The sequence below is a fragment of the Molothrus aeneus genome, chromosome 17 (genome assembly GCF_037042795.1).
Source record: "Molothrus aeneus isolate 106 chromosome 17, BPBGC_Maene_1.0, whole genome shotgun sequence".
NCBI lineage: Eukaryota > Metazoa > Chordata > Aves > Passeriformes > Icteridae > Molothrus > Molothrus aeneus.
The window spans coordinates 3,910,455-3,937,394 of record NC_089662.1 but is presented as its reverse complement, the minus strand read 5'-3'; the positions used below and the strand labels follow the sequence as shown (position 1 = coordinate 3,937,394).

The 26,940-nt window shown below is 43.7% G+C and overlaps 1 protein-coding gene across 7 annotated transcripts in view; it reads right to left on the bottom strand.

Moving 5' to 3' along the window:
- The window catches only part of PTPRT (protein tyrosine phosphatase receptor type T), a 484,991-nt gene that overhangs the window by 164,988 nt on the left and 293,063 nt on the right, over positions 1-26,940 (bottom strand). For all 7 annotated transcript variants that reach the window (XM_066561514.1, XM_066561518.1, XM_066561519.1 and 4 more), the window contains exons 8-9: positions 5,355-5,651; positions 3,441-3,550 (exon numbers count right to left, since the gene is read on the bottom strand). In XM_066561514.1, coding sequence (XP_066417611.1) covers positions 3,441-3,550; positions 5,355-5,651 — 407 coding nt within the window. The remainder of the gene's footprint in view (positions 1-3,440; positions 3,551-5,354; positions 5,652-26,940) is intronic.

Sequence of the window (26,940 nt, the reverse complement as noted above, 5' to 3'; positions counted from 1 at the left end):
GGGCCATTTTGGTTCATCTTGGGTGCAACCCTGGCTGGGCTCTGGTGCTGCCCAAGGTGGATCCATGGAGGAGATCCTTTGAATAAATCCCTGCTTTATTCTTTAGCTCTGGCCAGTCTCTGTTCTAGGACAGCCCTCACAAGGCATCACTCCCAGCACCCCAGAATGATCTGTTCCATCCTCCCTTTCTACCCAGCTCATATCCTCATCTTTCCAGCACACTGATTACCTGATTTGTAATTCCCAGAGCTTTCCAAGTTGTCTTGAACAAGAGGTTTCTGCTCCCCAGAAAGAGACTGCAATTAGAGAAGGATCTAGAACTGCAATTACAAGGGATCTGAAAGGTCCCTCTGTTTAAAAATCCAGCTGTTTCTGTACCCAGTGAAACAATTAATTCTGCAACTGAACACAGAGGGGGTTAAACCACTTTTAAATGCAACACTCTTGCTTTGTTAAAAGGCAGCAATACCATTTGGAAGGAAAAATACCCATCAGAAGAGACTTGGAGAAGTCAAAAAGCTTCATTAAGGTCCTTCCATTCTGTTTAGGCTCTTTAGGAGCATGCAGTCATTATGAAATTAGTGCTTCTGGCTGCCAAAAGACTTGCTGAAGGTTGTGCTGCTGAATCCCAGCCCAGTTGGCACCCAAGCAGTGGATATGAAAACTGCAACAGCAATTTGGGTTATAGGGACATCTGGCAGGGAGCTGCAGGAATGATTAGGGACCTGAGAAGAAAATCAGTCCCAAAGGGAAGCAAGTGGGATGTAAATAGAATAGACAGCGTGATTATTTTGAAGCATTTTAGAAGCTTATAACATTTTTTTTAAAGAGAATTAGAGGGTAAATACAATATCCAGATAGAATGAAACAGATTGTGATAGTGATGGTGAGGAGGGAACTATTACTTAGGAGGAGAAGGTGAGTTTTTATTTGTTTTTATTAGGAGGGTTTGTACCCAGAAGGGTTTGAGAGACTCTCAGGGGCACAATTCTAATGTGTGAATTTAGCCAGCTACCTCCAGGTGTAATGCAGGACCTGACACCACTAACTGAAGTTCATAAAGTGATAATACTTAATAAATACTTTGAGGTTTTTGGTTTTTGGTTTGTTTGTTTTTTTTTTGTTTTCTTTAATGAATGCTTACAGGCCTTTGTGTTTTTTTTCTCCCTAACAACAGCAACACAATTGCAGAGCTTCCAGAGAGCTGTAAATTCACTGGAAGATCATTGAATCTCCCAGGACAGGGCAGAATTCTCAGTGACACCAGTGACAGTGTACAGGAATTGTGTAAGTTCCATCTGCATGGATCCCCATGTTCCAAACAGAGCAAATTACCCTGAGAGTGCCCTGGCCACCTCTCCAGGTTGAGCAACTGCTCTCCTGTATTTTTATCTCCAGCAGATGGATTTGTCTCAGGCTTCCATGGACAATGGAAAGCTTCTGTAGGAATTTTCATATGGAAGAAGGGGCAGAAATGGACAATATTTTCACTGTTACAGCTTCCAGGCTCTCTGGTTCTTATGGTGCTTCTAGCAGTCGGATGTTCACCCTTTTGGAGGTGAGGAGGAATAGGAAAAGGAGGAAGAGGGAAGAGTTTGAATTCACCTTGACTTCTCTTTGTCTTCAGCTGCCAAATATGCAGAGAGTCATTATCAGAAAAGAAAAATGTGTTTGTGCCTCCACTGAGACTCGAGCAATGCTGTGACTTCAGGGGCAAAGGCACTGTCATGATGCATCACAACCCTGCAGGCATTAAAGTGTCTCAGGCAGCTGCTCTGCCTGAAAAGCTACTCAGATTGCTGAGGTCCTTTCAACAAGCTGAGCCCAAGGCAATATTTTAGTAAGAAACTGCTTCTTTAAAAATTAAAAGGAGTTATTTTTGCATCATTTGCATCATTTGATTTGGGTCATTTTAAATATGTTCTGTTGTAGGTCACCTGTGTTGCCAGAAAAAAATGAACTTGTAACATTCTATTCAGATTAATTCCTTGAAAACACACCCAGGTTTATAGCCTCATTCCTTACACAGGCACCCTCAAAGACCACAAAATGAGGAGGCTCAGTTCTATTTCAGCACTGACAGATGATTTACACCCTGCACACATTTCCATAAGTGTCTCAACAGTGACCAACAATGACTCCAGACTTAGTCAAGGATTTCAGCACGGCTGAAATGACACTAAATTAGCAAGAGGAAATTCTGTTCATCTGTTTAGTGTTGCTGTGTCAAACTCAGTCTGGCCTTTGTGAGCCAAATGATGACCTAAAAGTGAAGTTACAGGAGAAAGTTTCATCCTTTGCTCATGCTGTATAAGATCTCAGTGATGTTAAACCTGCTTCATTTCCCCCATGTGACTGTGACAGAGAGAGCCAGTGCTAGTAAGGACATCTGGGAGTGACATAGCACAGGACATCCTGTCCCAAACCAGAGGCTGGATGGGAAGAGGAAAGGGGCAGAACTGCAGGGCCAGTGTCAGAGGTGCTTCTTGCACCTGTAGCTTTTCTAAAGTGAGTTTGTACAAAAAGCACAAAAGAGAGAGTGGAGTATTGGTTCTTGCTCCTCTGTGTCAGAAAATGCTGCACAAGCCACAGTGAGGGGTTTTATGTCACCATAAAAACAAAATTATTTTTACTTTCTCTAATCTTACAGAGGTAAACACTGAACCCATAAACTGGGTTCAGGCAATTCTGGAGCACCACTTTCTGCTATTTAATCCAAGTGCCTTTACCTTCTCTTGTAGGACTGTATTACATTTCACATGATCCCCTAAAGAGTCCCTCCTCCTACAATCCTGTTCCACATATTTGGGTGTACATGACATTATAGAGAGTTTCACCAGGAGCAGATGGCAGCAGCAACACTTCACAAGAAACACCATCTCTGATAAACTCTATAATCACATTTAATTGCTTATTTCTCATCCAGCACAGGATGGTCAGTGATCACCCCATAACCTGCTCTACTTCATCATCAGAGAAATTGTTGGGATGGACAAATATTCTCATTGAAACATTCAAAATGAGATAAGAGTTGATGGTTGCATTCTGCTGATATTGCCAGGAAGTGCTGTGACAGGTGGAAGGCAAAGAGGAATCAGTTACAGTGTGTAGGTATCAAACCTAGCAGTGTTTTACCTCAAGATGAAGAAAACAAAGAAAAGCAAACAGACCTTGGAGCTGCTGCAGAAGGAAACAGGGCACCTGAGACATGGGGAAATGTATGGCTCTCAATTTGCCACAAATATTGGAAAGAAATCTTTCTCTTTTTTGAACTGGAAACTTTTCCAGTGGTAGCAACAGACTATCCTGAAGTTTCTTATCTATTTTAATCAGGTTTCTTTTAGCACCTGCTGAGATCTCTGAGAGCTCAGGATTGGCTTAAACACACATGAAGAGGGCCCTGTGGCACGTATTCCTTGACAACAATCTGTTCCTCTCACCTCATAGAGTGTAATGATGCCATTTGTCTCATTTGGAGGCTTCCACTGAACGTAGATCTTCTCTTCAAAAGGTCCTCCTTGAATAGATTCCAAGGGAACGGGTCCAGGAACTGCAGGGGGAAAAGAACCCAGACAAACTGTGTTAAAAACTCCACCAGCTCCAGCTGCACACACATGAGACACCGAAAGGCCATCAGACAGGAAGCAGAGTTTTAAAAATAAATAAATAAAATTAAAAATTAAAATCCCTCCAGGCACTACCATTACCAAGCTACTATCAACGTGAAAAGCTTATTTTTCAACTTTTGGTTCAAATAACAATACCCTAATGTAACCACTATGTGACAAATAAAATCAGAATCCATGAAAATATGATACTAATTTCAGTATGATTTTATTCCAGTACAGCAGAGCAGCAGCAGGGAATTTAATTTGTCCTTTTCCACCCATACAACAGCAGAACTCTCCACCTAAACAGCCAGACTGCACCTTGGCATGGAGATGCTAAGGGGCTGCACACCTTTATCCATAGGAAAGATTGATTTGCTTAGTGAAGTAACAATGCAAGATTTATATTTCATTACAGCTACAAGGCCAGCTCAAAAAAAATCCACCTACTCCAGCAAAATGTTAATGCCGTGGGAGACAACCAACTAAATGCACTCCCAAGCCTGTCTGATAAAAACCCTGCTCATTTTTCTGAATTATCTGCCATCCTTTTGTGTCTCCCCATGTGATATATGGGGCTGGAGGAGCCACTTTCAGCTGAGAGAAACTTAGGACAGCAACTTGTACAGCCCAGGCAGAGGAATTTAGTCCTTGGTCTGAAATAGCTCCGGTGGGATAATAACATTTTAAACTTTCCATCAATTCCTCTAGAAAACTGTTCTTTTATATCCACAACCATTCTTTTATGCCCACAATTAATTTTGCTTCTGAGATCTCTATAAAATGGGATGTCCAGAAGATCACCTTTAAGAAAAAGCTACACTCTGGAAAAGAAGGAACTATACATTTTTTGGGATGCCTTCTTTTGTGTGAAGGCACAGGAAAAATCAATAAATACCAGGATTGCATTTGCCCATATGACAAAGGAAGCTGCTGTGTGGTTCAGAATACCAAGAATTAAACCTACAGCTCTTTAACAGCTTCTCAGGCTGGCGTCTGTCATGCCCAAGCACTTCAGGGACTTTTGCCCTTTCAAGAACATGGCTGTGAAATGGAAATCATTTAAACCTACAAGTTTTACACTCAAAACAGACACACTGTCCAGAGAAGCTGCACCAGTCTTGTGGGACAGAGGGTTATGCTGTTATTTACAACTTGAAGACGAGTTTTCCCTCCACACCCAACCAACCAACCCCACTGTCACAGACACATTTCATGAAAATTCCTTTTGCCAGGATTTTTTCTCCTGAGAAGCTGGGAAGCTTCAGCTTCTCCATGTTTTGCTGCTTTGGAATGTGATTTGGAGAATTGTTTACCCAGCATGTAAAATGGTTTTTACTTGATGACCAATGACAGCCACCTGTGTTGAGGCTGTGAGCAGCCACAAGATTTTATTATCATTCTTTTCCTTTCCTTGCTCCCTTCTGATGAAATCCTTTCTTCTATTGTTTTAGTATAGTTTTAATACATCATTTCAATGCTTCTGGCAGGAGGTGGCCTAGTGAGGCTATATATGTATATTGTAAATGATATAATATAATTTACAATATACATATATATACATATATGTATGTATATTGTAAATTATATATCATTTTAATATAATATATATCATAAAATAATAAATCAGCCTTCTGAAACATGGAGTTAAGAGTCTCATCTCTTCCCTCGTCCTGGGACCCCTGTGAACACCACCACGCTTGGTGACCTCCAGTGAGTTGCATTGACTACCCCACCACAACTCACCGTCCTCCTCAGTCTGCACCACCAGCTCCTCGCTTTCCATTCTGCCCTCGGGGTTGGAGAGAGCCAACCTCAGCCTGATGGTCATGAAGGGCCGGAGCCCCCGCAGGGTGTAGTGGGAGGAGGTCTGGATGAGCTCCTCTGCCTCGAATTTCTGCTGGTTGAAGACGTACTGGTAGTGCACGGTGAGGTTGTAGCTGTGGCAGCGCGTCACGGCGTAGCCGAAGGGCTCCCACTGCAGCGTCAGCTGCCGCGAGCGGATGTCCACCACCTCCACGTTCTGCGGCCCGTGCACAGGGTCTGGGGAGCAGGAGGAGAAGTACAAATGTTATAAATCAGAAGCTTGGCTAGGCCAGTGTTCAAGCAGCAATCAATTTGTTAATTAATATGGTAAAGTATGAGCAATGCAGGGTGCAGTGGGGGAAGTTTTCCCTCCAACTGCACACCCATAGTTGAGGCTTACAGGTAATTATAGGGGTACTCATCAGCTTTCTCAGCAGTTTCTATTCCAATGTTTACTGATCAGCAGTTTCTATTCCCAATTTTTACGTCACAATTCTATACACTATTGTGATTTAGCTTTTCTCAGGATGTATCCCAAAAGGAGCATCCCCAGATGGTGCTGGTCTGGTTTCTGAAAGAAGAAAGACGAATCCCAGCTGGTGGATCCAGCTCCCCAGATGTGGGTCCTCCTTCTAATTGCAAGGACTATAAATCTCATACAGTGATGTCCAGCTTCCCTTGGTTGAAACCATAAATCCTTGAGGTGATGTTCATCTTCGTTTCTTAAGCTGTTTTTCTGTTTTGTTAAGGTGTAAGACAAGCATGTTTCCTTTTTATATATTCTAAAGCTATAGTTTCAAGGATACAAGCAATATTCTGAAATTATACTTCAAAAGGTTATTATTGCAGAACTCTTTAAGGCTTAACTAGAAGCAAAGAGCAACATCCTTAACGCTTTAATTCAAATGCTCCTAAATCAACCAAGGTTAACTGCAAACAAAAGGCAGGTTAAAGGACTTCTTCCATGCTTTACTCTCCTCAGTTATTATTAGAATTCACAACTGTCCCATTGTAGGTCTCCACACACATCACAATCACAAATACACACATTGCCTGCATGTACCTGACGCGAAACACAGCTTTGTATTTCACACAAACACAATTTGATGTTTAATCAAGGCAGCCATCCATTAACACACTTCCTTCCGTGTCCCAGCACTCTGCAGTTCTGGATGTTTTTGTCTGTACAATGTATGACGTGGCTGGAAAATGATCATCGAATCCACAGCTGCATTCTGGCTCCTGAGTTTTGCCAGGAAATTTCCTGTCATGAGGCCCTGAACAGTGGTTATGTTGCTACTCACTTCCAAAAATTTAGAAAGGTTTCTTGAAACCTTATCAAAAATACAACAGAAGACCGAAGAGAGAAAATACTACGGCATGGGGAGCAAAGGATTTTCCATACCATGTGCTCACCCACACCATGGAGGATTCACCTTTTAACCCTTTAGCCCCTCCCAAAGCTCTGTCCATTGGCTCCTCCTTCCCTGCCCAGTGATGGAGTTCCCTGCCTTAAATCCTGATTGGAGCTCAGGTGCTGCCATAGTGACAAACTGATCCTCCAAAACGTCCCAAACCCAGGGCACTGCCAAAAACAACACATAACTATAAATCTATAAAACTTCTCTTAACATCTGACCATGGTATTTGCCTTCTCATTGTGAGAGTCAGTGCTGTGCTCCTGATTCCTGTGAAATCTCACTGAGTCCAACAGTGGCAACAGGATTCCATTGCAGAAAGGTAGAAAAATCATAAAGGGTTCATAAAATCAAGCCTGCTCTCCTAGAATCAGTGGCTGGCCTTGTCAAAGCTAGCATTTTGCAAGTTCCCATGTGAAAGCAATCCTGGTGTGAGCAGTTCATTAACATAACAATCTATCCCTGGGTGAAAAACAACCAGCACCTGTAGAAACTGTTTTTACACTGTTAGAAAAATGAAAACTAACTCTCATAAACAACTTTCCCTGCATGTACACAATGAGAGCTTGAGTGACCAATCAATACAGGATAACAACTTGTTACAAACCAGTAAAGTAATTGGCAAGCAAGCTACTGACCAATTGGAGTCACACATGAGGTCTGTAAAACTGTTATAAAAAGGAGTTATGTGAATAAAGAATGGCTTTTTTCCACCATGAAGAAAATGGTGTTCCATGTGATTTATTCCCATAAGATTCCATCAGGTGAGGGGGGGGGGAAGTTGTGCTTTCTTCATTCTTATAAAAAAAAAAAATAAAAATAATAGTAGCTGATGGCCTGCTTGGCAGTGCTTAATGACCCTGGTGAATCCAGCCCTAAGTGATGCAAACACACAGGAAATGGCCCCTGGGGAAGGAATGAATTCAGGTCTCCCAGCTTTGAATTCAGCTCCATGGCCCCTACACCCTCCTGCCACCTCCAAACCCACTCTGCTCACACTGAAGCCCCAGAGTGAAAGAATCAAGACCAAGGGATCAGCTGTTGGATTTCCAACATCCTGGAAATTCTGGCAATGAGGAGTACAGGCAGACCCTGCCACTCCTGAGTATGTTTTCTGAGTCATCTCAAGCTGGTGCCAATAAAACTTTAATTTCTGATCGTCTCCATGCCTTGGTCCCATCAAAGTTTCTTTGCTCTTTATTATTCTTTCTACAGTATCTGGCTGAGGTAAACTTTGAATATTCATGTGGAGGAATCATTTTCACCTGCTGTTCCTTAATTTATTTTTAACAGCCTAACTCAAATGCTCTGACTAGACTCTGCCCTTTATATAAAATATAAATGCATGTGCCACTAGACATGTAGATATAAAGAATGAAGGATGACTGAGTGAAATCAGTGTTTGAGATAAGTCAGACCATAAAAATTCTACAGATGTCAGGGTTTGTTTATCTGACATTTCTCCAACTTGTATTTGCTCTTTTGCTCAATATATATCTGAACAAGGTAATCAGAAAATACATAATTTCACATAAAGTTTCTTAATTTATAGCACAATTCAGGGTTCTTCCTTCTTCTCATAGTCTCTCATGACTTCAACCTACAAAGAAATGTCTTCATGGGAACCAAAATGTTGGAAGGATTCCTGAATACCAGTCACACCTCTTTGAGAGATAATTAAAGTGTAAAAAAACCCTTCTAGTAATTCTTGAAAGTAAAGCACGCGCCAGCCACCCTGACTTCAATCTACTCATGCATAAGCAGAAAATACATTTTAACAACCTGCACATTCTGTATTACTGCTAAAAATCCCCTAAGGACTGGCAGTGGGAAAGTATTTGCATCTTTTTATAGATATTTACATGTGCAGACACTTTGGCAATGGGATGGATATTAAAAGACCATGGGTCTAATGCTAGCAAATGTTTTAGGTTTCCCTATAAATCATGTCAATCCCTCAGCATCCAGAAAACACCTCTTAAAAGTGAGTCCTTAACTCTGTGTGTCAAACAAAAAAGGATTAATTTAGAAATTAGGAAATTTTTATGCATGAATATACACATATATACTTGGTATGAGGTGCTAAGCATTCGTTTTCTATAAATCCCTGAAATTTATGTTTCTGCAGATGAATTGTACAGATAAATTAGGTCTACAAAATAATGTTCTCTGAAAATATTCAGCTTCTGAAACACCAAAGGCAATCCCAAGCCTCATTCCAAGATGCATCCAAAGGAAAGAAAAGCAAAAGCAAATGAAGATATTTGCCCTGCCGAAGTCTGCATTACACCAAGCACTCAACTGCAGAGCCCAACTCAGAATGTGGCTGAGAAGAGGCAAAAACATTTCACAGAAATGCAGCAAGGCAGCTGAAAATGGCAACTCACCACCATGGTAATCTTATACTGACTCTATTTTATTTTTTTAATTACAAATATTGCCCTTAAATCAGTCATGTTATGGAGTGGATCAGCAATGGAGGTCAGATGTGCTGACTGTACCTGTGAGTAAGGAGCAACCTGATCATCACCTCACCAAGTCATCTGCCCAAAGCTGGCAAGGGAAGATTTCCTGCAGTTTTTAGCAGTTTTCTCATCCTGTCCACATTTGCCCTTTCCTTTCCTACCCCAAACCCTAAGTGCTAGAAGATTCTTGCAACCAGCTTCTAATTCTGCTCAAAACTCTGCTGTAAATGCTGTAAGCTCCATCACACACACAGTTTGAAACAGTCTCTCATTGAGTAACCAGCCTGTGAACCACAGATGAGTTTGGTACAAACAAGGAAATCCAAATCCATAGTGCAGACCCCACTACACTGCATTTTTCCCAAGAACCATCTGTTCTCAGGCTGACAGTCCTAAACCAGGTCTCAAATACCAATGTCCTGAGGTGTCCCTGCAAGTGTAGAGATAGACATCTGGTGGCTGTCTAGATCTTTAGGTAGAGGGAGAATAAGTAAAAACTACTTAAATTTTAGTTTCAGAGAGAGAGAAAACATACTGGAATTAAATCAACAAAGAGAAGCTGGCCCTGGAAAGATTTATATTCTCTCCAGTTCTCTTGGTTTCAATCTCCTTTCTTTCTGAATACTGAGGCTATATAATTTCAAAAATGTTTTCTTGTTGCCACACTGATTTCCTCCACAGCAGAAGCCATTGAAACTTCCTTTTCCAGGATGAGATTTTGTATTGTTGTTTTTAAAGGGCAGTGGTCCCACTGTCCTCTCTGTATAATTCTTTCTGCCTATTAGCTCTGTGAGTATTCAGTCTCAAAAGGTCTGTAGCTATTCCAGGGACCTGTCTAACATCACCTTTTTCATAATGTTTTCTTCCAAAAGATAAGGGAAATTTATAATTCATGTACAGTTCTCTGGTAGTGCTGATATATGAGAGTGGACAAAAGTCTCCATTTTTGTATTCTTGAGATGATAGCTTCCAAATAATGCAAGAAAATATCTGAAAAGTAGTAACTTTGCACTTGGCTGGTGGAATAAAAGCTGCTGATACATATATCAGCTTCAACTATACAAAGATAGCCACCAAAGCAAGATAGAAACAGACCAGCTCAAATTGAATACTAAGGAGATCAGATATTAGTGTAAACTATAAAGTTCCCTGAAGTAAAATTTTCTATGGGTCCTAAGAGCTTGGGGAAAAAAAAAAAAAAAAAAGGAAATTCTTAAGAAGCTTAAACAATGAAACAGCTGCCAGAGATCTGAAACGAGTCTTGAACCCACGCAAGGAAAATTGCAGTCTCTGGGATTTCACTGTGCAAATGCTGTATTTTTATTTCAGCCTGGTTGAACCATTAATTACATTTGGAACGTTCGCATCAAAGTCAAGGACTGAACAGTGTTTTTTAATACCTCATCACCCACTGATGCTTTGCTACCTTTCATTACTCTGGTGGGCTGCAGCAAACACTCAGCAGCCAGGAGCCTTTCTGGAGTCCTTGGGGTGTGCAAGTCCGGAGGGGTCTGGAGCTTGAGTCCTATGAGGAGTGGCTGAGGGAGCTGGGAAAGGGGTTCAGAAAAGGAGGCTCAGGGGGGACCTTGTGGCTCTGCACAGCTCCTGCCAGGAGGGGACAGCCGGGGGGTCAGGCTGTGCTCCAGGGAACAGGGACAGGAGGAGAAGGAACGGCCTCAAGGTGCACCAGGGGATGTTAAGATTGGATATGAGGAAGAATTCTTCACAGAAAGGATGGCCAGGTGTTGGAACAGGCTGCCCAGGGAGCTTTTAGAGTCATAGCCACTGGAGGGATTTAAACCACATGTGGGTGTAGAGCACCTGGGGACATGGTTTAACAGGGGGCTTGGCAGTGCTGGGCCAACACTTGGACTCAATCTTAAAGGGTTTTTCTGGCACAGACATCTTTTATGAAAAATCCTTTCTTTAGGATTTTTCCTCCTGAGAAGCTGAGAGGCTTCAAGAACAAGATGTAAACAATGGTTATCTGCTGCTGTGGAATGCAACAGGGGGATCTGGGATTGGTCTCATGTGGTTGTTTCTAATTAATGGCCAATCACAGCCCAGCTGGCTCGGACTCTCTGTCTGAGACACAAGCCTTTGTTATTCATTCTTTCTTTGCCATTCATAGCTGGCCTTCTGATGAAATCCTTTCTTCTATTCTTTTAGTATAGTTTTAATATAATATATATCATAAAATAATAAATCAGCCTTCTGAAACATGGAGTCAGATCCTCATCTCTTCCCTCATCCTGGGACCCCTGTGAACACAGTCACAGGTTTTCCAACCTAAATGATTTGATGATTCTGGTGGCCTGAATGAAACGAACTCTCCAGTGATCCTTCAGTGTGTTCTCAGTCCATTGTTGAGGAAACAATGTCCAGAGACTGCTTTTCTTGCATCAGAATTTCACAGAAAAGCTGACTTTTAAGGTCAGTTTTGCTCATTCCTTATTGAGTGTCACGGAGCTCATTTTGTTCTCAGGCCTCCTCCCTCTCAAGGTGAGGCACAGAAGAGAAAAGGATGGTTTAGATTATCAATAACAATTATCAGAGCTCTGTAACCCTCCACCAGGGGAAGAAAGGAAGCTGTGGGGGGACACTGGGGTTTGAACACAGAGCTCAAATCGAGCAGGGAAGTTAAACACAGACAATCAGCTGCTGCCCCAGGGTTAAGTACCTGCTGCAGGAGCCTAATTGCAAGAAATTGCTGCTGTCAGTAAAGGCAGGACAGCGAGTGGAGATGTCCCTCCTCATCTGGGGCCCTGTGCCCGTGTCCCCTGACCCTGTGGAGAGCAGCAGGCAGAGTTTATTAGCAGTGCACTGATTAAATTCTGTTTCCCAGCAGCAGGTTACAGAGACTGAGAATGCACAAAGGGAAGAAAAAGGAGTGTGCCATGAGCAGCAGCTTTGTGTGAGTCCTGAATTGGTACTTTTAGATACAGAAATAGAGAAAACAGGTGTAAGTATGAATTCTGTCTTCCCCTCATCACCCCAACCAGCACAGGCCATCCAGAATCTGGGCACCCCAGTAAAGCCCCCAGCCCATCCTCTAGGCAGACTGGGAGGAGATAAGGAGAAAATTGGATTCACTGGGAGCTGGTAATGCCACTAAAACCTGTGTTCTCCCAACTACCAGCACGGTACAGCCTCCCTCTGTAGCCCAGGAAAAATTTAAATTCATTTTTATTTACAAAATATAAATTTGGCATCATCACAGAGTGAAGTGCACAGATTATTTCACTCCCACAATAAATTGAAATAGTGGCCATTTTTCAAGCAACAGCAACAAAACTCGTGATCACAGAATGTCTAAAAGGCTTGGGTTGGCAGGGACCTTGAGGATAATCTCATTCCAACACCCCTGCCGTGAGCACCTTCCTCTAGAGCAGGGTGCTGCAAGCCCCACCCAGCCTGGTGTGCAGTCAGCAGTTAGATGGTTTCCTTTGTGTTTTTCAGAGACAGCGTTCTTGGTCTATGGATGGAAAACCAAGCTGAAATGTGTCCAACAATGATTTTATTCAGGGTGTTAGATAAAAGCTGAAGCCTTCTCTCTCTCTTTATTCCCCATCCCTCATCTTCCTCCCTTAATTTCCACAGGATGAAACAAGTCTAAGGAAACACATTTACTATCAAAAAATGCAGCAAAGCAAACGGAGCAAAACTAATCCAGAGGTTTACCTTAAATGCAAAATTCACTGGGGTGTGGTGGCTCAGGGTAAACCCAGCCCCTTCACAGTGTGTGCTGCTCATCTCATCAAAGAGATCCTGCCAGAGGAATTGTCCCCCAAACACCTTCCCCAGCCTTGTCCCAGGCACAGCCGCCTCTGAGGGATGGACAACCCTGTCCATGCCTCGAGTGCAACGTGTCCTTCTGTGACAGCTCCTCTGCTGAGCCCTCAGCTGCTGCTGCCCAGCACATTTCAATGCCTCTGAGCCAAAATGAGGGATAAATACCTTTGCAGACATGACAAATGAAAGCATTGATTAAACAGAGATCACCAGTCTTGCAGTGCTGGGAAAGTGTTTTGGCTTTGCACGTCTCTGAGGAAAGAACATCTCCCTAATATTTGGTTCTAAATTTGCTATCTTTTAAACCACTTCAGATATCATCACTGGTCCAAAGGCAGTGCAGACAGAGCTGAAAGTAGGCAATTATACAGAAAGGGGTGTTCTGAAAGACTTGCAACAGAGAAAAGAGAAGAAAGGGGTGAGACTGACACAATAAAATCACCAGAGAACAAACAATCTGTTTGTGAGGCCTTCAATCACTGCAGCCCAAATCATGTACAAAGAAATAGGTGTCATTACCGCTGATGAACTAAACCAGGCTACTTTAGGGCATTCTCTGAGCAATAAAGAAAAAGGAATGGTACCACACTATTATAAAAGAGCTAGGAAATAAGTTAGATAATGGAGTATGTGGTTAGGCAAGCCAGGGACTGAGCTCTCTCCACAACTAACAGAATCATTTTAATTCTGTTAACTGCAAATAATCTTCACTTTTTTATTAATCTGGTTTTGTTTCAGTTGCAAATTTTAGTTGAAAGACCCCCAAGATTTGAAAATATCTATAAAAAAAGGAAAATATTTGATACATTACAAATCCCATAAAACATCCTCTAGTCTCAGACTTCTACTTTGCTAAACAGAACCAAACAAAACAAATTTAAAACAACCCCAACACCTTTAAATGGATCCCAGATCTATCTGGACCCCTCCATTTGTTACAAAATGTGCCTGTCACACTCCCAGACCAAATCCAGGGGCTGGCCAAGGGCACAGGGAAAGCAGAGGCTGTGCAGAGCAGGACCTGAGCTGGCAGCACAGCCTTCCCAGCACTGCTACAGCCAGAGCTGAGCTGCCAAAGCTCCACTTGTAAACAACTTCAAGATAATTAAGCACTGCTTTTTAAAAAAAGGTTTATTAGCATCTATTTAAAGGAAATTTTTTTTCATTATATTATGAAATGGCAAAATGAGAGCATGCTTTCTTTTATACCCCAAACCTGTTGTGCCCTAACACACTTAAAAAATAACAATTTAAAAGAACAATAAAGGATAATTACTGATTTTATTAAAAATATCTATCATGGATACACATAGCGGTGGCATTCCATGGCTGGGAACAAAATGTACATTACTGAGCATTTTGATGATTAAATACAACAGCTTAATTAAATATGCTAATGAAAGTGAGATTAGAAAGCAGGTAAGCCACTGGTTTTTTGCCAACCAAAAGTAAAAAAGCGGATTTTACAAATTTATTTCATTATGCATCAATAAAATATTTATTTTAACTGTTTGTTATACTAACACACACATGCATTTATTTTTATTATTTCTTCCTCTGTGTGCTTTGCTATTTTCCTCAAATGGACTAAGTGGAGGAGACTCAGAGTAACACAGAAACTGGATCCTAAAAAAACATAAATTATCTCTATAAAATAAATAAGGTAATCAAAATAGTGAGTAAAAGAGAAACTTCCTCTACACAGGCTGTTCAATTATTCTGAGCAGCAGAAAAGGTAATTATTTTTTAAGACGTGTTTTCTCTCATTTGTAATTGTGGGTTCTTTTAATGCCTGTGCAACCTGCAAGAGAAATTCTCAGTATTCCTTCAGAATCATGTTCTTCAGAAACAAATATATTTAAAAGATTAAAATATCCCTGGTTCTACTTGTTGATGTGTCAGAAAGAGCTTCTAAAGTTGATGAAACAGTGGCTTTGAGAGCACTACTGGAAGAGCCAAATTGTCCTAAACCTCTTGAGCTTTCATCAGGACATCCAGGGAGGTGATCCAGCCCTAGGGGCACCTCTGGGTGCTGTGCCCAGCTCTGGGGGCACCTCTGGGTGCTGTGTCCAGTTCTGGGTGCTTTGCCCAGCTCTGGGTGCTTTGCCCAGCTCTGGGGGCACCTCTGGGTGCTGTGTCCAGTTCTGGGGGCACCTCTGGGTGCTGTGTCCAGCTCTGGGGGCACCTCTGGGTGCTGTGCCCAGCCCTGGGGACACCTCTGGGTGCTGTGCCCAGCCCTGGGGGCACCTCTGGGTGCTGTGCCCAGCTCTGGGGGCACCTCTGGGTGCTGTGCCCAGCCCTGGGGACACCTCTGGGTGTTGTGCCCAGCCCTGGGGGCACCTCTGGGTGCTGTGCCCAGCTCTGGGGACACCTCTGGGTGCTGTGCCCAGCTCTGGGGACACCTCTGGGTGCTGTGCCCAGCTCTGGGGACACCTCTGGGTGCTGTGTCCAGCTCTGGGGGCACCTCTGGGTGCTGTGCCCAGCCCTGGGGACACCTCTGGGTGCTGTGCCCAGCCCTGGGGGCACCTCTGGGTGCTGTGCCCAGCTCTGGGGACACCTCTGGGTGCTGTGCCCAGCTCTGGCTCCTCAGCACAGCAGGGCCAGGAGCTCCTGGAGCTGGGGCAGGGCCTGGGGCAGCTCCGTGCCCAGGAAAGGCTGAGGGAGCTGGGGCTGCTCAGCTGGAGAGGAGCCCCAGGGAGAGAGAGGGGCCTCAGCCCTGGCTGGCCCTGGGTGTCCCTGGGTGGCCCTGGGTGTCCCTGGGTGTCCCTGGGTGTCTCTCTCTGTCCCTGTCCATCCCTGTCTGTCCCAGTCTCTCTGTCCCTGTCTGTCCCTGTGTCCCCCTGTCTGTCCCTGTGTGCAGAGGTCAGAGCAGGCCCAGGCCCTGCCCCAGGCCCAGCCATGGCCCCAGAGCCACGGGCAGGGCCTGAGCCCAGCCCAGTCTGTCCCTGTCTGTCCCTGTCTGTCTGTCCCTGTCCATCTCTGTGTGTCTGTTCCTGTCCATTTCTGTGTGCCCAGGCCCCAGAGCCTGAGCCCAGCCATGGCAGGGCCTGAGCCCAGCCCAGTCCCCCCCAGTCTGTCTATCCCTGTCTGTCTGTCCCAGTCTGTCCCTGTCTGTCTGTCCCTGTCCATCCCTGTCCATCCCTGTGTGTCCCTGTCTGTGTGTCTGTCCCTGTGTCTGTCCCTGTCCATCCCCGTGTGCCCCAGCCCCAGCCATGGCCCCAGAGCCCTGGGCAGGGCCTGAGCCCAGCCCAGTCTGTCTATCCCTGTCTGTCTGTCCCTGTCCATCTCTGTGTGTCTGTCCCTGTCTGTCTGTCCCTGTCCATCCCTGTGTGTCTGTCCCTGTGTCTGTCCCTGTCCATCCCCGTGTGCCCCAGCCCCAGCCATGGCCCCAGAGCCCCGGGCAGGGCAGAGCCCAGTCTGCCCCAGTCTGTCTATCCCTGTCTGTCTGTCCCTGTCTGTCCCTGTCTGTCTGTCCCTGTCCATCCCTGTGTGTCCCTGTCTGTGTGTCTCTCCCTGTCCATCCCTCTGTGTCCCTGTCTGTCTCTCCCTGTCCATCCCTCTGTGTCCCAGTGTGTCTGTCCCTGTCCATCCCCGTGTGCCCCAGCCCCAGCCATGGCCCCAGAGCCCCGGGCAGGGCTGAGCCCAGCAATTCCCCTGCCCTGGAGGCAGAGCTACTGCCCTGGGCAGAGCCAGCCCTGAGCAGAGCCCAGAGAGGCTCTGGGGGCTCCTCCCTGGGATGTTCCAGAGCCACACGGACACTCTGCTGTGCCCTGGGCTCTGGGATGGCCCTGCCTGAGCAGGGAGTGCCACCAGATGAGCCACTGTGGCCCCTTCCAGCCTGACCCACCCTGGGATATATTAAAGAATGCATATAAAAAGTTCAGAAGAATAAATCATAATAGATTAAAAAAAAATCCAAAATTACTGGAAGGCTCTGCAGAGTAAAGGAATACAAAGGATGGAAAATTCCTCTGTACATCACAGACAAGGTAGGAAAACACTCTTGCCCACTAACAGCAGCCTGCATTCTCCCTATGTCTAATGGAAGCACTAGCCCTTGGCTTTCATTGTGCTTCCCAAAAGAACAAAAAAATAAAAGTACAGTGCCAAGCTTTCAATACTCAATTAAGATTTAGGATGTCACTCAAAGGAGGCAGAAAGCTGTTTTTAGTCTGGTGATACTCAGTGAGTAGATCTGCCTCATTCATTGTTTATGTTCCCAATCAGGGCACACTATCTGTATTAAAGAGAACAAGGCACTGAATGGAAACCTCACAGCCTGGGGAAGTGTGAGGTACCAGTGTGCTCATCAAAATAAATTCTCCTGTGAGAGCAGTTTATTGATTTGTGTATTTGACTCTCTTTGGGATTATTGTTCAATTACTTTATCCTCTGAGATGAAAGCAGCTGAATGTAACATCAAAAGCAGATAAAAAGTCGCATGTTTCAAATTTTCTTTCAAATCTCCATAACATCCATTACAGATACAATTTTCAAGAGGGTCCTCTGAGAGGGTAACTCCATCAGACATACAGCTCACATCTGTATTTCCCCTAATTATTCTTGCTGAAATATATTCCCTGTAAAACACATTATTTATCCTTGAGAAGTGACAGTCTGCAGAAACTATCTTCTCTTTATCAGGTGAGCTGCTTGCTAATTTTTGATCTGATTAGTGATTTCTCAGCACTTAAAATTGCAAACATGCAATTTCCACCTCTAGCCCTGTTGAGGCTAAAACATGGTGGTGGTAGTGGTGGTGAAGAGATGGTGCAAGTCTCATTTTGTTGGTTTGCATTCATTCCTCACTACAGGTTTTTCATGCTCTGCTTGCAAGAAAACAAAAACAAAAACAACAAAACAAAACGAAAAAAAAAAAACAAACCAAAAAACAAAAAACAAACCAAACCAAAAAACCAAACCAAACAAACAAATAAATAAAAAAAAAATCAAAAAAAAAAAACAAAACCCCAAAGATATTTTTGATTATCAACCCTCTGTTTTCACTTTGGGACATGGACTCACACAATTTTAGTTTGCTTTACATCACAAATGGTGCAGCACCTGGAATGAGGCTCTTGCTCCCCTTTTGAGAGGCAGGTGTAGCCAGCAGTTGCCTGGTGCTCCTCTCATTCACACAGTGAGCTTTGCTCTGCAGTCACCAGGCAAAACTGGCCTCAGCTCCTTAAACATGAAAAGGGACACTAATGCAAGCTTAGAATCCCAGCAGGGTAATTTTACAATGTATAAATGACTAAATTTATAAATTATATAAATGTATAAATGATAAACTGGGATAATGGTTCCTGTGCTCTGTGTGGCAAGCACATTTAGATCAGAGTTCAGCACAGCCCTCAGTCTAAAAACTCATCAGAGGTGACCTCAGTCAGCCCCAGCCCCACTACCAGCATGAACATGAGCTTTGTTAAAGCTCAACATGAAGTAAAACGATGAATTTAAATACATAATTGCACTCCCAGATGCATTTTTGACCAGCTGCTGTTTACTGAGCTCTAAGAGGAACTCTCCTGACATGAACAGGTCAGGGGGGAAATCCAGCTTCACTCTGAGGGCAGCCCTGCACTCTTCCTGCACAGATGTGAGCAAGGCTGGGCTTTGAACTTCCAGGGACATCAGGGTTAGCCAGAGGTGGGACCAGAAAGCCACACTGAGAGGGGACCAGAAAGGCACACTGAGATGGACCAGAAAGTCACACTGAGATAGACCAGAAAGCCACACTGAGAGGGGACCAGAAAGGCACACTGAGATGGGACCAGAAAGGCACACTGAGAGGGGACCAGAAAGGCACACTGAGATGGGACCAGAAAGCCACTCTGGGATGGGACCAGAAAGCAACTCTGAGATGGACCAGAAAGCCACTCTGGGATGGACCAGAAAGCCACACTGAGATGGACCAGAAAGCCACTCTGAGATGGACCAGAAAGCCACACTGAGATGGACCAGAAAGCCACACTGAGATGGACCAGAAAGCCACTCTGGGATGGACCAGAAAGCCACTCTGGGATGGACCAGAGGCACCAGGCAGAGATGGAGCACAGGCGTTCCAGCCCATTGCAGCTGGATCTTTGCTGCATTTGAGCCATTCATCTGCTCTGGAATTTTGTCTTTTGTCACAGAGTGTTGTAAAAATCTTTGCAAAGCTGTTTCCAGCCAGCCTGTAAAGCACATTGGTTTTCTTTCAGCGATGCAATTACAAGGGGAAGGCAGTCATGAATATTAGTGAACTTTGAAATATTGTTTCTAGGGGCAATAGATTTTACCCAAAGGAATATTAGTGCTCCACCTCATCATTACGAAAAAATCACTTTAAAACTTACAGCAACACATTTCAAGTCCATTACCATGCATTTTCAAATGTCATGCCTCGAATGTGACAGTCAAATTCCTGAATCAATCAGCCAAATGGAATTATTTCACTCAGAAATTATGTGAAGAGAAAGTAGCAAAAAGCAGTAAAAATGTAGAATAACTTTATGCTGTAACTTAAGCAACTGAATAGGCTCCTTGGTGAAGTTAGGAGCAACACACTGTGTGTGTCTGCTTTACAGGATGATGAACTGCAGAACACCCTGGGCATTTTTTTCTGTAGTAGAACAAGGTTTGGGGTTTTAATTTGTGATCTGTCCCATGAGTAGTGCCTGGGATATTTGCAGGGAACAGCAGGTGCCTGGGCACAGCTCACTAGATGGGTACCACCACACACAAGGGGCAGATCCAGCCTGTGCCAGCTGCTGTGTGTCTGCAGGCTTAGCCTGCGTCTCCATTTGTGCTGTTTTGTTCTTCCTCAGCTATATTTTCCAATATCTTCATGAATCCATGTGGAAAACAGGCCAAGCCCTGCTACTCCAGTCAGAAATCCTGCTCTGGAGCACCCTTGTACACCAGTTGAACTCACATCAATGGCATGGCATATTCTGCCCTCTGCACTGAAAAAAATCAGAGCTTTGGAACCTTTACTGTCCTGCTGACATCCCATTATCCCAACAAGGCATATTTAACATATTTAACATAGTCACAAAATGTATGGCACTGGTGGCTTTCAGGCACAAGAGTGACTGAATTCAGCAAATCTCACTGCCTTTCATCTCTGCTCAGGTGTTCATGTTCATGCCTTCTGTTTGTTTTACCTCCAGCACTTCCAGACAGGAAATGTTTTTTTCCTGGAGCCACAGAGTTCTTGTGGCACTTTCCATGTGGAAGACAGGCAGTGTATGAAATCAATCAAGAATCATAAATTTCATTTCTTCCCCCAATGGTCTCACAATTCCAGCTGGGTGAGAGGTAATTAATCCACATCTCCCAGTGCTGGTGAAGCACCTTGTCCAAAAGCAAACATGATATAATCCAGTGATCAGATCCTGGGGGAAAATGGCTAATGGATGGAGAAAGAGCTGTCTACCTTTATTTTCTTATTTCCATTGGAAAATGAAGGCCAAATAACATCCAGTAAGGTATAAAAATGCACTCTTGTATTTCCAAATGCCAGCAAAAAATAATCTTCTAAGTGTAGCTAAGAAAAAGTCTCTTTAGTTTTCAAAGTCAACCTAGGTAAGTAGTAGTATGAAAAGAAGATTTTATGTAATAATGGGTAGCAATATGAGGCAATGAGACTTGATAGTGTCAGAGAGAATTTCCAATTGCATGAATTGACATGCAAATGTTAAAAAACCCCTGAGAAAACAGCTTGAAGTAAGTTCCAATTCATAGCAGGTGCATCAGGCACAGCTCAGACACTCTGAGTGAACAGAAAAAAGTTCTGATGAACTTTTTTCTGGTTTCTTGTTCCACATTAGAACCCTCAATTTTTTCTGTTTGTAGTGATTTGTGATGCTGCAGGGGGAAAACCAGAGGCTTCCATTCCCAAATATACCAGACAGGAAACCATGGGATCCAAGATACTCATTTGAAATGAAAACCAAAATTTATATATTTGGCTCAGAAGATGACCTTTGTCATTACACTGACACAGAAGAGACTCATGTTAAATAACCATGCTGAGCATCAGCTGTTTGGAAATTAAAACAAAACAGAAAGAGTGATTCTTTCTCACACTGGGACTATGATGGGAAGTCAGAGTTTGATTTTCACACTTTGTACTCATGATTGTGCTGCCTGTGCACGATAAAGATGATCCCAGGAATGTGTATTTAACTGGGCACATTAGAGTTAATTAAGGAGTTAAAAATCCTGAGAACAGTTCTAAGTTATAGATTACCCACAGAGCACAAATCTCTTTATACACTCCCACAGCAACTCCTGCCCAAGTTAATGTTATTATACAGGGAGCAGCATAAGGAGATTTCTGTACCAACTCAGAGCACTTTAACTTCAATTTTTGTCAAAGGTATTACTGCAACAAGACTTGCAGTCGGCTGGGATAAATTCATCAGAGTCAGTTTGAACAAGCCATGCCCTCACAGGCTGCCTCATCAGAGGAATGTGACCAAGCTCCAGAGAGCAAAGCAACAACCCTGGCACCATGCAGGGTCTCCCATCTTACTGAGTTCCTTCACACCATTGATGATAGGGGCTATAGATCAATAAATAATAATACTAGGAGCACCCTAGTGCTGACCCCACAAACATCTGTGTCAGATGTGGTACGAGAAATGTTGTTGTAGAATCTTAGAATCACTGAATCACTAAGGTTGGGAAAGCCCTCTAAGATCATTGAGCCCAAGTGTTGACCCAGCACGGCCAAGCCCACCACTAAAACATTCCCCAGGTGCCACATCTAAGCTCAGGTTCATGCAGAATTCCAAGCTTTAGATGGCCTGACATCCCAGCAGTTTAGTCTCAGAATGTGTGAAATCCTGTTTTACAAGCCCATGCATAAATATATCAATTGACATTATTGTTTAATCCATTTATAACTAAAGCAAAGTGGCATGAAAATGTAGTACTGGAACCACAACAGACTTTGGGGATAATTTGGTGAAACTACAAAGCCATGAAGAGTTTCCCCACTGTCAAAGCAAACACACCTGATCACTTACTAAAAGGGATTCCTTCCTTTCTGTTCCTTCCTAAAGGAAGATTTTAATCTCCAGGAATGAGGGTGAAAAGCAATGTGGTTGTCACCTCTCCAGTCTGCTTTATTTTTATACCAGCCTAGCTCTCAAATACAGGGACTGTGCATCCTTAGCAGTGCAGCCACTGAAACTCCATAAATGCTGCAAAATGGCACTGAATAAATTCATTAAATACAGGGATGTGTTTTTTCCTGTTAGATCCCATTCTCCTCTGGGATGTGCTTCCAACAGGCAGTTTAAAGCTAGCTTGAGCATGTCTTCACAAACAGGAGGCAAGAACATCAAACAGCTAAAAAACAGAGTATACTCTGCATGTGCAGTCCATCAGCCAGAAAATAAGGAAGGTAAGAAGAAAGAAGAAACAGAAATTAAGAACCAGAAATTTTCAGCTACAGGGGTAATACTCTTGTGAGGATAATCCTCCTGTCCAGGATGTGACAAATCCAACTTGCTAGGAGATGGCTTTGAGACATAAAATAAAGCTGCATTCAGCTGCACTGGACAGCACATGTCTGGTGCTTCTATTATAAGCACAAATTAATACCCAGGTAGAAATAACCCTAAATCAGACTTATTTAGTTCATCAGCTGAAATGCCAGCCTTCACATAAGAATGCATTTCTGGCATTTCCAATCTTACACTTCTTTGTGATAAAAAGCCAGACTTGTCACTAATCCTGGAGTGCTGATGGGGCAGGGAGGGAAGCTGAGAGCGGAGCTTGCATCCAACTGCTCAGTGTCTCCTCTGCCAGCACAAGGGGGGATGTTCTGCCCAGCACAGGGGTATTCCTGGCCAGCTCAGGTGCTGGGAAGGAGAAGGAGCACTCTGTGAGCACTGCATCCAGCTGGGAGGCTCCCAGCACAAGGAAGAGTTGGGCCTCTTGTAACAAGTCCAGATGAGGCCACAGAGGTGCCCCAGGGACTGGAGCCAGGCTGGGAGACCCAGAAGTGTTCACCTGGAGAAGAGAAGGCTCCAGGGAGACCTCAGAGCCCCTGCCAGTGCCTAAAGAAATGAGGATGAGGGTGCAGAGGCCCTGGCACAGGGTGCCCAGAGAAGCTGGGGCTGGCCCTGGATCCCTGGAAGTGTCCAAGGCCAGGCTGGACAGGGCTTGGAGCAACCTGGGATAGAGAAACGTGTCCCTGCCCATGGCAGAGGTGGCACTGGATGAGTTTTAAGGTCCCTTCCAACCCAAACCATTCCATGATTCTGTGTCTGATGATAGAAACCTGTGGATGTGCAGTGAGATCCAGCAGGGAGATTATTATTAAGAACAATTAAATATTAAGAATAGTTTGGTATTGGTTTCTATTGAGTCACTTTCTGAGCAGACAATTAATCCAGCTACATTTAAACAATAATAGTTAAAAAAAAAAAGACTGCTGCATTTAAAGATTTATTTATGGACTGAGAAAACAGCTTGGATTTCAGTAAGACTTTAAAAAATGTCTGCTGGGGGGTATTAACCAGACTTCTGTAATCCTGACACTGCTGTATGTTCAGATTACACTGAGAGCCCTGGCTGGGTTAGCAGCTACACTTTTTATAGGCTTGACAATGTGTCTGAAGAGCTGTTTTATTTTTATTTTCTCCCACATAATGCCTCTATTAAAATCCTTTAAGGGTCTTTTCTTAGTGTCAGGCTGATCAGATAAAAATGGTCTTAAAGGAGTGCTGACCCTGCCCCTCCCACTGTGCTCTGCTGGTACTTCCCTCAGGCATAAAATTGTTTTGCTTTATTTAGTTTGAGCTAAAATGCAAGCACATCCTGGAAAAGGGCAATTACTGGGCTAAATGCAAGGCATTGATTTTGTTCAGAGCAAACTCTTATCTGTCCTCCACTACCCCAACAAGCATCTCTAGCATTTGGAAATGCACATTTGTTCAAATATGTACATTCCCATAAGAGCTAACCATCCATGGCCTTAATGGCACTGCACTGCTGACTTCAACACCCTGCTGGAAGGAGGACATGAGCATGAAATTAGAATTAAACAGCTGGTCATAAATTCTGTCCAGACCCTTCATAAACACGTGTTGCTGGAGTGCATTGCAGCCATAGCTCAGCTGCAGGAATTTCAATATCTCTTGGTCTGGTTAAGGCAATAACTGGGGAAAGGAACCAGTTGGCATCTCTGTCCTCTTTTCCCCCGACTCAATTTCCAACCACGTTCCTGAGGACTCCCCATTTGCTTAACCTTATCATTATTATGGTTATAGAGTATTCTACATTGCTCTAAGTGATTTTCCAGCCTTAGAAATCAGAGATTTTGGGATTGTTGTTACTGGGTTTTCAGTGTAATTGTTGTTTCTCCTGAGATTATTGTTATTGTTTTCTGTCAATATGAAATGGTGTAGAGAGCAAATCCCTCCAGATGGCCAGGGAATCAGATCATCCCCATCATACTGAGATTCCTTGGGAGTATCCACAGCTGGTGACAAAAGGAGTGGCTGCTACTCCTGAATCCTGAGAAAAATGGACAATTCTCACAGAATGGTTCTGAGTGTCTTCATTCTAACCAGACCCGTTGCACTTTGCAGCTGTGATGCTCTTGAATTTTAAATTTCACAGGAGATTTTCTGAAGATGAGGAGGGAAGAGAAAGTACTTATATCTGTAAATCTTGAGTGGAACTGAATGGATACCACTTGGAAATCCAGGATATTTCTAATCTTCTTCTCAGGATAAGTTATAACCACCTAGGGAGCAAATGCTAACACATCTCCGGTAGGAATATTATTATTTTAATAGCCAAGCAGTAATTATTTTTTCTCTGCCCTTCTTCCTTGCCCTTTACTCTGAACAGGAGGAAATCATTAACAGCTGGAAAACAACCAACCATCCAACTGATTTTTTTCAGCACTTGTTATAGGTAGGAATATTAGAGGAAAATGAGGTTAGGAATAAGGTATGCTCTTTATATAAATTCAGTGGCATAGTAAATGAAAAAAAAAAAGCGTGTCTCACCACAAATGCTGTTACAACTTGCAGACCTGTGGTGCCAAGCTGTGGCAGTAGTTATTGGAATGTTTCAGTAACCTATTAACAGACCTTTTCTTAAAACCCTTAGCTTTCTTTAACACACTTCCAGCAAATGGATTTCCAATAAGCATCCAGCTCCTTTCTCTTCTTTCCATTTCCAAATAAACTCCTTCAGGGCACAGTGGTGTGTTTGTGTGGAAATGGCTTTGCTGAGAAATTGAAAGGTAGGATCTGGATCAGTTCCCTGCATGAGCTTTGCAATATCCCTGAAAAGTGTCATGATCTGTATTTGGTGCCCAGAGCATTGCTTAAGCTACTGAGGAGAAAACTAATCTCTTGCACTTTCATTGGCAGCACTGTCTCATAGAGTGATCCTAATGGGGTGGAAATGAGCTCAGCTGCCTAATTCTGTTAAAAACATAGGCTTTTTCTCACACATGAATGCCCATCTACTTCCTTCTAGCCTTGCTGAAGCCATGGCAGCAAAGGATCGAGTCATAGCTGCTGAAAACAGAACATGCTGCTTTTTTTTCCACTTCAGCTCTTTTCAGTTATTTATTTATTTATACACAGTAAGAAACAACCAGTGGAAGAAACTCTATTCATGCAGAAAAAAAAAAATAATTCTAAAGTAAAAAAGATCTTGATGTAGACAAATGAGCTTTTCCCTAACTTTTAGGGCATGACTAACTTCCTCATTAGCAGTGTAATTTTAAGTAGTGCTGTAAACCTTGTTTTTATCATCTCTGTTTTACGAGCCACAGGTGAGGGCAGTGCAGAGGTGCCTCTTGTCAATCCAGCTTCATCCAGCTGTGATCCATGTGCATGCAGACAATCCAAGCCCTCCCATGGTCTGCTGTGGTCGTGTGTTGGAGTTGTTGGCAGCAGTAACACAGAGCTCTGTGCCTGTGGTGATCCAGCTTTCAAGGTCCAAATCCAAATTTCCAGATCCAAATTTCCCAGCTGGTGGACAACCACCTCCCTGCTCCTGCCTATGGGATATGGTGAAAGCAGGCAGGACTGTAAATAAAACTCTGCATTCCTGTAAATGAGGACATCAGCACTCATGGGGCTCCCTGACGTGATTTAGTGGACATGGTGGTGTTCAGTCAAAGGCTGGGCTTCAGGATCTGAGAGGGCTTTTCTAACCACAAAGATTTTATGACTCTTTTCTGCTACATAAACAATTCTCTGGGGGTACTTTTAGGTTTATTAGGGTTACTGACCTTCCTGTCTGTGCTCATTAAAACCAAGACCCAATTTGTTAAGGGCTCTGGATAAGAGGAGACTGAGGTCAGATCTCGTTGGGGGCTGCAGCTCCTTCTGAGGGTCAGGCTGGACATCAGGGAAGGGTTCCTCCCCAGAGGGTGCTGGCACTGCCCCGGCTGCCCAGGGAATGGGCACGGCCCCGAGGCTGCCAGAGCTCCAGGAGCACATGGTGGGATCCTTGGGGTTGTCTTGTGTGGAGCCAAGAGTTTGACTGGATGATCCTTTTTGGTCCTTTCTACTCAGGATATTCTGTGATCCTGTGAATTTTTTTAGTTCCAAGAAGAATGTGTCCATATAGGACTTTGTGGGAAAGCTTAGAACAGCAACACACTTTGCAGGGATAATGATCTTTATCACATCCTTCATCATTTTCCCTTTGGAAGACTGCAGGGAATGTTCTCATGGCACTCCAGTCCATGCTCTGAGGGAGCTGGGGATGCTCCTCAGACAGTGTGAGGAGGACCTGGGCAGTCTGTGGGGGTACACACAACTCGTGTCCCTTGTGAAAGACTTCCATGACTTCATTAAATCCTGCTATTCCTCTTGTAGG